Below are 12,289 nucleotides of genomic sequence, written 5' to 3'. Positions count from 1 at the left end.
GCAAGCGCGCGGCTTGGCCCACTAGCGTGGTGTCACAATACCAGAGTTGAAAATAAAGAATGAAAAGCTGATTAACTGTCAAGTATGGAAAATGAATGGGCATGCAATTCAGCCGCAATTAAACACACTTCGTAATGAAGCAGCAACACCTAGGGATAGAGCCGCAGGCCTTGCCTGTCTCTACCGTTGGTGTGCTGCAGTGAACAAGTCCAGTAGCGTTTAATGTGCGCCGATGTTGTAACTGCTCTTCCATTTTGTTCCTCTCATTGGCATAACCTCTTTTGATGAACTTTGCTGAGCTGTCTGGACTTTTGAGTGAATAAACTGCAATAATAAATGCTCCATCTGCACGCTTACACTAATGTGTCAAAGCGCTTTTCTTTTTTCTTTTTTTTCTCTTTTTTTTCAGTACAAGTTGAAATAAAATTCACAAATATTGTGCTGTCCTCTCAGGATTTTTTTTTTCAGTTTTACTCGATCTGGAACAATTTTAGTGCAAATTGTGTGCTGCAACACCCACAAGGTTTTTTATTTCAATTGCAGAAGATAATTTAGCTGTTTAAAGGCTTAAAATTTCATTGTCCTGCTATAGATCTTTTGTATAATAAGAACAACCCTGTGCGCACATTGGCTTCCCACCTCCATTGTGAAGGGCAGACTTGCACACGACCGCAGGAGGCACATAGGAAGCTTGACAGATCTCATTGAGTTTGCTGCGGTGTTCTGACACACACATAGCATTTTCGCTGCATAACACACCTGCGAATGCAAGCTTGCTTCCCCACAAAAGGATAGGTAGTGTATATTCTGGCATCTTCCCATGCTAGTTCCATGAAGCTGTCACTGACACACTACAGTGCAAAAGCAGAGACTTGAAGAGGCCTTAACTGCTGGAGGTACCACTTTCATTCAATCTAACGTCATTCCTGATTCCATCAGAGCAAATTACATGAAAAAAGAAGTGCGGCAGGCTGCAATATCTTGGGTACTGGTGGGCCAATCCATCGCTGTCTCTATTACGGCCTTGCATGTGTTAGAGTATTTGGCCATACAATTGAATCAGCTTGTTGCAGCCACCACTGTCCTGTATACAGTGAAATCTCAATATAACGAACTTCAGGGGACCGCGGTAAATTGTTCGTTATTCTGAAAGATTGTGATAGTAAAAGCCCCAAAATTAACCATTCCGTTCATCAGTTCATAAGTCGTCACCATAAGCGCTATCCACGAAAACGTCACTGTTGGCTCTCGACATGCGCTGTTGCTATTTTCTGTAAATTCTGCCTCCACGCACCACCGAAGCACCATATAATAAGAGTGACGTGTGCAAAACAGACGCTGACGCCATGAAAACTACCGACAAAAAGGTAGCTCTATGTCGCCTCCAAAGTGCATTGTTTCTTGCTTTTTATTTATTTTTCACTTTTCTTGCTATGGACACCACAACTGTCTCGCTCAGTGTGGACACCTGAACTATTGAAAGTTCAAGCGTGCACAAACAACACATCTCGAAAGTGCAAAATGTGACCGTCTATAGCCTCCGCGAGTACAGAGGTTACATTTCACTGCGCGTTTAGCTAGTACAGCCGCAGAGAGCAGCGCAAAGGGGTGTACGCAGAAAGAAGGGTGAAAGAAGGAAGAGACATGCCTTCGTTACTAGGCGACCCTTTTCTGGGCGGAGAATGTGCTCGCAAATGATGTGCCGTCGCCTCTTCTCGCCCACATTCTTTTTTCTCGAGTGCCGTCTCAGGTTTTCCGAACCCATGCGCCGTGACATCCGCTCTCTGTGCCTTGTTGGCTGCTAGCCTACTCTTTCAGCTGCCGTGAAAAATACACGTAAAATCTTAAGAATCTCCAGATTTCAGAATATTAGTTCGTAGTACTGAGGCGTTGTTAGCATCACAGGGAAACTGAATAACAATCATTATTCTGAAAAGTTGGCTACTCTGAAGTTCGTAGTACTGAAGTATTTTTATATGGGGGGGGGGGGGAGGAAACTATAGTGTACTAGATTAGGAATAGTGGGCTGTGGGAAGGGTGAAGCAGTTTTCCCAGAAATGTACAGGTGGCACTGCTGCACCTTTCACCTGGGCACTTTATGCATGCATACCCGTTGGATGTCTCCTGGCCCAGCTGGAAAAACGCATTTTAGTACGCTCTACCGCATTCTCTAATATACAGAAGAGAGATAAAGGGGGGAAAGAAACTGAGTTGCTTCGGGGTTTTTTTTTTTTTTTTTGCAAGGACACAAGTTCATTAAGTTTCATTGGTACATGCGAGTCCAAGCACACATGGGTGGCACGACTGGCTTATCGGAACCTGCACAGAAAAGGAAACATTCAGCGTACACACAGGTTTAATTCTACAGTGGGCGCTTTATTTACGCATAAAAAGAAGGGGGGCTCCAATCCATGCTGTAAAAGTTGTTGGACAGCGAAGCTGTAAACAACAACTGGAACGATTACCCATCGCGACATAGATTGAAATTATTCATGTGGCGACATTCACATGCACTTTACCTAGTTATTACATTCTGACAGCCTGCAACTTGGCTTACGCCGCTACTTCATGCACCTACAACGAGTGAGCCAGAGAGAAGAGAAATTAGCTGCACCTCGTATGCTCGCTGCTGTTCCATGATTCGTGCGTATCGCAACACAAATCATTTGCTAGGTGGGTTCTTCTTGAACTTACAAAAGTGTAGTTACATCACTCCCTGCTTCGTATACAACAGTCAAGCTGCCACCGCGGCGGCAGCTAGCACAACGGTAATCTTTGCCGTGAAACGTATGCGGGGAGCGCTACGTGCTTCGCATTGCATGTAGGCGTAGGAGTGTCTTATCATCAGTTATGCACGTCATTCGGATGCTTGTTTTAAGCTTGTTCTTTATTGAAATGTATGCTGTTATGTATGTTGTATGCATGATTCCAGAGAATGTATGCATTGTTCGCTTTCCTTTGGTAAGTGCTTGCGGCCTCTGCCTTATGGATGTATGAGCCATTGATGATGATAGTATTATGTCGACGTTACGTCATGAAGAAATTCCGGGATCCTAGCCACAGATAACTTCGCTGTAAAACAGGATGAAAAGAGTCTTGCAGCACCTGTTTCACTTCTTCCACGGTGTGCCATAGTGGTTCTGATATTAACTTATGGCAAACATACATCCGGCAGGCAACGTTGCCTTGTGTACTTCCGGAGTTCATGAAGACAGTCTTTTCAATCATGACGGCGTGAGACCGACTATCAAAAGAGGCGTGAACATAAAGAGCACCACCATAGCTGGGAAATTTATAAGCAGCCCACTGCTCTGTCGACCAGTTTCTGCGTCCAGTGAAAGTGAGTTGAAAATGTGGTATCTGCACTGCCTTTTCCTCAATGACGTGAACATAGTCTTGAAATGCGTACTTTTCTTCGAACTGTAGCTGACACACAGCTCCAGGGGCTTATCAGCACGGTGAATGTTCCGATCCGAAACACAGCGCCTTTCGTCGTCCTCGGGGACACCAAACAACTTCAGCGCGTTTTGCACGCTGCTGTACACACTTTTGCAACCGGAAGTGAAGCAGTAGTTCTTCCAACGAGGCTTCGTCATATCACCTCATCGGTCAGAGAAAAAAGTACACACTAAATAACAAATGCGCGCACAAAACACAGAACAGCATAAATATGTGGATGCGTGCAGGCGACAGGCCAATGCGCGAGTGCGGCGGTGGCACGGCGGGCCCCAGGTGAAAGGCTCCACAGCACCGCCTCGTGGCCACAAAGTCTTTCCGGATTTCCTGCTTCACGCGTGCACATTGCCCGCGCCTCCTCCTCGGCCCACTATCCCTAATGTAGAACGCTATAATTGAAACTATAAGAAGTCAGCAGGGGATTTCTAAAAAGTTTGTAAATTTGAAAAGTTCGTTAACATGCTGCTCATAGTAACGAGGTTTCACTGTATCATAATTGCCTCAAGAGACGTGACTGTTGTCACCTACATGGCTCCTGATAAATGACGTGCAGCTTACAGCGCCGCTGTCACTCATGAATGCGAAAAACGGATAACTAGCCATGTGTACGCTGTATACATTCCTATTTGAGGCAGTTAACTGTCACAGCTGATGTAAAATATAGACAGACAATAAGCACAGCCTGTAACAGAACCCGCGCACCTTCTACACTTGCCCACACATCTACCTTTCACAGTGGTGCTGGGAAGCCAATGTGGGCACATGGTTGTTGGCATTATGCAAGAGATCTAAAACAGAACAATACTTTAGGATCTTAAAATATAGTTGCTTTAGTAGGCTAAACAGACATTTCTCAGTTAATTTTTTATATGAGAGCTACCGCTGCTCTTGTGAGCACAAACTTAAATGAAGCCGATTTGATGAAAAGTAATACAGATTCGGGGGGGGGGGGGGGGGGCTGTTGTGCTTTTTGCAGTAAAAACAAACAAGGGAGCGATATCTAAATTATGTGCTATACGTGTTAGCAGCAGCATTCGGTCTGCAGCGTCATCAGCATCGGCCACTGTTTAGCATGTGGATTTTATTTTATTTGCTCATTTTGTTGTGTACACTGCCGGAAAAAAACAGCCTCGGGTTGTTTCTGGCATTTCCAGTAATTATTAATAAATAATAATAATAAATCTATTTGCATCAGAGGTAACATACATTATACTGGAGACCAACAGAAAAAGCGGTTGAGATCGACAACATGACAAAGCCACACTCCCCATAAATAGCAGCTGCACAGCTACATGATGCCATATACTCAAACAGTAGCAAGCTTGCAGAAACATATACTAACAGTGCTAAGGTACGTAATGAATAAGTTGTGACTGTTTAGAAAGAAAGCATTTTACATTTACAGCAACAAGAAATGCTACTAACAAAATCTAATGTCACATGCATAGTATGATGAAGCAGTAGAAATCTGTAAAGTAGATTAGGGGGGTTTGAAGTAAATGTGTAGTTTTCTTAATTTATTTTAAGTTTGTTTGTTTGTTTGTTTGTTTGTTTGTTTGTTTGTTCGTTCAATACTGCTAGCTGCCATTTGGTTGCCATATCAGGAGGGGTACAGTCCCTTTGGTGGGTATCAAGACGCAGCCAAACAAGCGTGATAGCAAAAACTAATACAAAAGTGAACACTGCATTTATAAAAAGAGAAAAGCAGTCACTTTGGTGGGTATTGCAGAGCAGCAAGGCAAAGATAATAGCAAACACTGATACAAAAACGAACATTGCATTTATAAAAGACAAAAGCATAAAAATGAACATAGGCATGTTAAGTTTATAGCAAAGACATGACAGTAGATAGGTAAGACTTTTGATTTGGAATGCAGACTACATCACACGGGAGCCTATTCCATTCAAATATTGTTTTACGGAAAAAAGAAAACTGGCAAGCTTTCGTTTGGCACTGTGAAACTACGATTGTCAAGTTACGTTTGTTGCATGTTGAGTGTGCTTTGTTGTATTCCTACGTTGTATTCTTTGAAACTTATACTCTCCAAAATAAACTTGTATTTGTGTAATGTATTCAGCTCTCTGGGTAACTCGTTTTGTAATGTTGTTGGCCGTATTTGTGTTGTACATTTGCACTCACCAAGGTTAAGTGTTTCTTGTAGGATACGTGGCTGTGTTGTCTACCAGATGAGCTATTGCATCACTTATAGCAGCAAACAACAGTGGGAGGATACTGCAAAACAAGATTGAAGGCAGCAGCTATGCGTGACCTGGGCTGTTGAGCGAACAGTTTTGTTTTGCCACAACGTAAAAAATATGGCAGACGGTGCTTTGCGACAAGTCAGTAGATGGCGCTTGGCATTTTGAATATCTCCTATTACACTATCAAAATGCACACCTTAATTTGGGTAATCACAAACAGCATATGGCAGGGTACAGCCAGTGTATACAAATTCCAATTGAAAAACTAACTGAGGTAGTGCTGCTATGGGATTTGCAGCACAATTTTTATAATGTACCCAAGGCCCTCGCGAAACAGGCCGGAGAAATATAGTGTCACACGGAGAGAATCAGTGTGTGCTTGTGTACATGCACGTGCATTTTTGCTGGTTGCCAGGCTACAAAAATAGCATCTTGATAGAAGCAAACTGTCATAAACATAGGTACCTTCGATAACAGTGTAACCTGCACCATTATTGCATCCATACGTGCGCATGTATGCAAACACCCACACACTAAAAACATGCACGCACGCACTGAATGGCACAGTCATGTCACAAGCATCACCTCGCATCATTTTGGCGAATTCAAAGATGCACACTCACCCTAGTGTGTAAGTCTTTTAGTAAGTCTTGGTAAGGTTAAAATGTGGATACAACTTGTAATATATGAAAGTACAAAGAGCCTGTGGGGCAGTGCTCAACCCCCTCCCCAGTCGTGCACTGTCAACAAGAAGGTGGCTAGACAATCCCTGTCTTGCCACCTTCAAATAGAGCCTGCTCCTGCTTGCCTTTGCTTTGTTGTGGCTGTCTAGAAAGCTTCCAGGCAACTCAAATTAGCCCCAAAAAGTATTACTCAAGTGCAGCTCCGTCTGGAGTACTTGATCTGAACTGAAGGAATGTTGCCGTTTTGTAATTCCCTTGTCTTTCTTTACCATTAATTATTCTTATCTACGAGACAAAAGGTGCTGATTTATGTCAAATTTGGGATAGGGGAGCACATTTACTACTGGTTGCCTTCATGCTTTTATAGATGGTGAGTGTCCTTGTTCTTTTGGAGCAAGTAATAGATCCTTTGCAGAAAAGATGCTGCACATGCTCGAGGAAGGCTGTTTTCTAATGAGGAACTTTTGCGCACAGACTAGTAAAACTAAGTATTGTTCCCATTCAAAGGGCCTGCCTTTAACACCACCAGGTTACGAACAGGTCCTTGAAACCCTTGAAGACCCTTGAAATTGAAAAGTATGTTTTAAAGCCTTTGAAAAAGCCCTGGAATCTTTTTTTTTCCCCCCATGAAAACCCTTGAATTTCTTCACTTTGCACAGCATGACTTTGTCGCAGTCACACCCTCTTGCACTTTATCCCGTCTCCCTCCCACCCCTTCACCGTTGATGCAGTAAGACTGGTGTTTCAGAAAAGTGAAAAGGAGGCGGGAGAAAGGCAGGCGAGGCTGGCGATACAGCGAAATCCTGCCACATCTGATATGCGGCACAAAGGCAGGTGTGGCAGCTGGCTTTTTATTGTGATAGCAATTATATCGACACTCCAGGCACATTTTTTTTTATTGCCTTGATTTTCCGAATAAAGTCCGAGGGCGATAACACCATCGCCGCACATTGTATGCTGTATGCGCAAGGGAAAATACATTAGGGATGCTGATGATCGCGGCTCAGTCTGGCGTGCGTGAAGGAGAAAACAGAAGAGCAAATGCACAGTCTTTCGTCACGTTAAAGGCAGTGGGGGGGGATAGTGGGCGGTGTTGTGCTCCGGCAACAACTGCATATTTCACTACTTGGCACAAGGGGAACTGACGACTGTGGCTCAATTTCGCACGTCATAGAGAGGAAACTGGGAAAGCAGTGCGGGAGGGAAGGGGGTGGCTTCAATCCTGCCAACAAGTGTACTTTGCACGGTCGCACATACCTTTAAAGGTATTTATTTATTTTTTGTATTTATTTGTTTATTTTATTAGGTATTCATTTACTTCATTTTTAAAGTGATTTGCAGATGGCTCATACCTTTGTGCTCGCTGTGTTCTCACTGCTCTTGCGTTGAAGCGATAGACAGCACAAAGGCCACTTCACTCACTGCTCTTGCCGTGCATGCTAACAGCATCGTTTTGACAGCGAGTGTCCACGCTCATCAAATGTGATGCGTTTATGTTTGCTTGTGTGCGCATGTTGATAACATGCTGTTAATTCCGTTAGTAAGCAAATGTTTCCAAGTTTATATGGCTGATAAAACTACTATCCTTACTTCGTATAGCTGTCTACTAATTTGCTTATCATTCATCCTGTACTGCCCCCCTCCGCCGCCCTGCTGGCACTGAGCCGTGCTCCCGCCGGAGTTGCAGAAGGTAGTGCTAGCTTTTCCTCCTTCCCTCAAGAACCACTTCTCTCTTCATTCAGCGCAGTTCTGCGAACAGCTTAATCGCTCGCATTCGTCATAGTTGGTTGCGTCGAAGTCGTTCCTGGCCACGTGGTTCCTCAGCCTCGCTTGTCTTGCCACTGAAACGGAAGATGGCTGATCCGTCCGCTGATTATCGGCAATGCACGATGTTGCTGGGGAAAAGAAAGCGCGTATAGATTCGAAAACTAAGTGCTTCTAACCGATGAGACGATCATCGTTAACGTGCTTACATCAGATGGCGGCGACGGCAGCGATGATGTGGTAGGGCAGGCTGCCTCAACGTTGTCCTCATAGGAGGCCCGGCAGATAATTCAGTCCCTCCATGGCTTCGTTTTCGCGAGGAACCTCCCGAAAACGTGGGGCACTTGGATGCCTTGAAGAAGCTTTGCTTATAGCATGCAAGGCTGACAGACATAGGCCTTTCTCGTGCAAGCCAGTGAGAAGTACGGGGCGAGATGCTTGTGGCGATCTCTCCTCAGAGTTTCAACTGGATTTCTCAAGCTGACAGGCTGCTGTGGCAGCCTTGTCACAATTTTTAAAAGGCCCCTTTCGGGGCCACCAAAGCAATGCCTCGGCGGTGCTCGCATATTGCTTGCCACCCTTGACACCTCTTTGCAGTTATTATAGCAGTGCCATTCTTCAATGCCGACAGCCGCGGCTTGTTACACGCGATTGGAGCACCCAGGAAACAGAAAATGAGTGAATACAATTGGCAGCCATATAGAGGAAATCGATGGAGGATGGGGAGGGGGCACTGTCCTCCCCACCATAATAGTTTTCTCACATCAGCTCTGCCATCCCCCTATTTTGATTTTTTCATGCAACCCAGTTATAACAGTTATCGGTTATAACAATGGAATTTTCGTGGCACTTGAATATTGTTACAAGTAGGTTCGACCGTAGATTCATCGGTGGTAAAGGCTATTGAATGGCGATGGCACATTTCCTCAGGCTGGAAAGAACACACATGATATTTTTGGAATAATTCTCTGAACGCCTTCACACTTGCGATTTCTTCCTGGCATGACCGCACTTAGGAGAAATGTAGCCTGTAGAGTAGAGTTCTTGGTTGGAAAACAGCCTTGCAGGGCAGCTGACTTAGACAATTCTGCAAATGGTCATTTTTCGAAACCACTTCCAGCGCAAGCGGTGGCAGCAGTCATGGCGGAGAAGCTAATTTCTGTGCCAGGGGCCAGTGGTGGTGTAGTGGGGTGTGAGACACCCTTCTTCTCCACGACCAACAACCTGACCACGGAACCACACAACTCGGTGTCGGAGCTTCCAGAGTACCAGGAGCAGCAGCAACTGGCGTACAGCATGGATAGGCTGAGGTACTTCAGCCAGTGTCCTGTGCGCTGCTGCAGTGGCAGCAGCAGAGGCACGTCTCACTTCACCCTGGAGCGCAGCCGTTCATGCCCCCGGCTCCAGGAACCGTTTGTGTGGTCTCGGAGGACAGCCGAGAGGTCCAACCAGGTAAGCATTCAAGAACCTTATTTGGAGAACACAGTCACCACTTGCCATTGGTGCAATAAAGGGACAGTAAAAAGTAACATTATGTTAGTGTAGTCTGGTGGAGTAGTTCTCCAAGGCTGTTTTCATTTCTCTGGCAGAAAAGGGGTAGTTGCCTGCGGGAAATATAGCAAAGTTTCCCTTTTTGAATTTTTCGCCCAAACCACAGCGTCTATATATTAGTATGACGTTGTGGCTTTCAGAGTACTTTTGCATACTTAGGCCATTTTTGTACAGCAAAAGTTCTGGAAGCTTATTAGGTTGAGCCATCAGTTTCTACATAATTCTGTGTAATTCTTGATAATAGAAAATCTGTTAGTCTTTGGCAGCTGTTCTCCAACTCTCTCATGATTGCCAAGGAGCTAATCAACTTCAGCCCCATCTTTCATCATTGCATCTCTTCTGGCTTACCAGGATTCCGCATAGGACTGATGTTTCTGAAATTCCAGAGGTGATATACCTTGCCCATCCAGCTTAACTTAAGACCAGTAAACCACAAAAGTCAAATCAAAGCAAATGCCGAAAAAGAAATGGTAGCAAACTCCTTGTTTGTTTGTTGCAGGGTGACTCGGTGGATGTCTGCAACCGTTACCGGGCACCTGTGGCGCCCACCAACAACCAGGTCTGTTCAGCAACATCAGCAGCAGGGGACCATGCACAAAAAGAAGCTCCCCATCCTCCTCCCGAGGACCCCTACCACACGCTGCTCTCGTACTCACTGTCCAGACCCCAACAGCAGGGCTCAGAGGATGCCTCTAGCATGGCCCTTGCCGACATGTCACCTAGCGAGCTGCTTGAAAAGCATCTGCAGCTGGTCAGCAAGTGCTACATGCAACAGGCCCAGCTCGCCAAGAAGGGAAACAAGCAAAGTGGTGAGAAACCCACGGTTGCCCTTGAGAGCCATTGCATGCCACATGTTTTGTACACAGCCATGGTACCATACACTCGCCGTCGAGCTTAATCCGAACAGCAAAAACATATATCTAGGGGCTCAACTTTTTTTTCATGCAGGTTGTAAAGAGCAAGCACTAAATCTTTGGAAGGAAGACATATTAGGCTAGCGCATTCTAATCACCCGAACCAGAAATCTCAGGCATCCTCTGCAGGAGAAGCCGAAAGACACTCAAGGCACATTCTGGTTAAAGGGACACTAAAGGTTACTATTAAGTCAACGTGGACTGTTGAAATACCATCACAGAAACCTCGAAACGCTTGTTTCGTACCAAGGAGAGACTTATTTTAAGAGAAAATGCGTTCTGAAGCGTCCGCGTACCTCTAGCGCAGTTCAAATCGCCCGCCCTCCGATCGAGGAGACCTGACATCATGGTCTCATAGTGACGTTGCGCCATCGGTGAGTAGAACGGCGTCCGCAGACGGCGCTACGGCTTTTCTGCGCAAAACGCAAACGCGCGGCCAGAAACAGAGCCAAGACAGAGCCGACAGCAGTGCGAAAGCGGGAGTATGGTGGCTAGCGGAAGGAGGAACGCATTACGTCCCACGGCACACGGAGAGTCCGTTTTCGTTAAACTATAGGCTGCGGCGAGCTCGCAGCGTGGTCGGCTTGGTCTGTGAGCCTTTTCGCACTTGCAACAGGGCATAAAAAAGTGCGAATCGACGCAAAACTCGGCCTAGAAACGTGCTTCGCCACAGCCAAGCTGGCATGACCCAGATGTCGTTTCCCGCACCGCCACCAGGCGCCGCTACTATACCGCAATACGCCCATAAGCTGGTACTTCATTCCATGACGCTAACTTCGACGCTCGTCGCAATGGACCCTGACACCGACAGATTGGCTCGTGATGGTGGGCTCAACTTCAGCGATTTGAGCACCGACGAGCGCAACCTGCTGCTGAGGGCTCGCACTGCCGGCGTCGTTGCGTACTACAACGGCGGCCTCGACACCGGCTCTCCGGAGCGGGAAAGCAACGAGGGCTTCCCACGATATCACATGGACGTGGCATTCTCGCTGCTTGTTCCAAATGAAAGTTTCGCGAGCCAGCAGAACCCTCACAGCACGACGCGATAACGAAAGTACTGAAACTCCAAAGCGTGCGCGGCGCAGAGTCGAGCGCGCAGAGTCGAGCGAAAACGAAACCTTTCGAACGCCCATATTACTGAAGGGCAACGTCAAAATGTTATTTTTTCTTAGAATCGAATAGACGTAGACAAGTAGCATATTTTTCCGTCTTATAATCGAATGAAATGATATTTTTAATACGAGTAGTTGTGTATTAGTAACATAAATTACGGGGAGACCTTACGTCATCGGTTTAGTACGGGAATGTCGCTGGGGGGTCTCAAATCGTGTCATGCATTTACCTCAATTTCTCGGTTACTAAAGCTCTGTTCGCGATTATATTGACGCCTTAGACCTTCTAGAACATTGCTCTACCACTTTAACTTGACTTTCTGGTAACCTTTAGTGTCCCTTTAAGTATAATAGAGGCTGTACCTGTCTTAGCAAAATAGGAGGGAAAGAGAAAGACAGTATAGATGGCCCCATCTGGCAATGATGACGGCACTCGGCAGCCTTAATTGTGGGCAGAGAGTAATGGTGTTCCATTGGCTGTTGACACCCCCTCTGCACATAGTATCTGTGTTACCAGCCGGCCACCAATAATAATGTACTGTGGTTTACCTTCGCCTCTTAAATTTAATGCTTACTTTGCAAACATGGGTGTCCTGTAATGCCTAGG

General features: G+C 45.7%; 1 protein-coding gene across 2 annotated transcripts in view; it reads left to right on the top strand.

Annotated features, from left to right (window-relative positions):
• The window catches only part of Tsc1 (tuberous sclerosis 1 protein hamartin), a 125,298-nt gene that overhangs the window by 51,996 nt on the left and 61,013 nt on the right, over positions 1 to 12,289 (top strand). For both annotated transcript variants that reach the window (XM_065451127.1, XM_065451128.1), the window contains exons 12-13: positions 9,226 to 9,557; positions 10,156 to 10,465. In XM_065451127.1, coding sequence (XP_065307199.1) covers positions 9,226 to 9,557; positions 10,156 to 10,465 — 642 coding nt within the window. The remainder of the gene's footprint in view (positions 1 to 9,225; positions 9,558 to 10,155; positions 10,466 to 12,289) is intronic.

The sequence above is a fragment of the Dermacentor albipictus genome, chromosome 5 (genome assembly GCF_038994185.2).
Source record: "Dermacentor albipictus isolate Rhodes 1998 colony chromosome 5, USDA_Dalb.pri_finalv2, whole genome shotgun sequence".
Taxonomy (NCBI): Eukaryota; Metazoa; Arthropoda; class Arachnida; order Ixodida; family Ixodidae; genus Dermacentor; species Dermacentor albipictus.
Note: the sequence above shows the minus strand (reverse complement) of the source record. Positions and strands in the feature narration are given on the sequence as shown.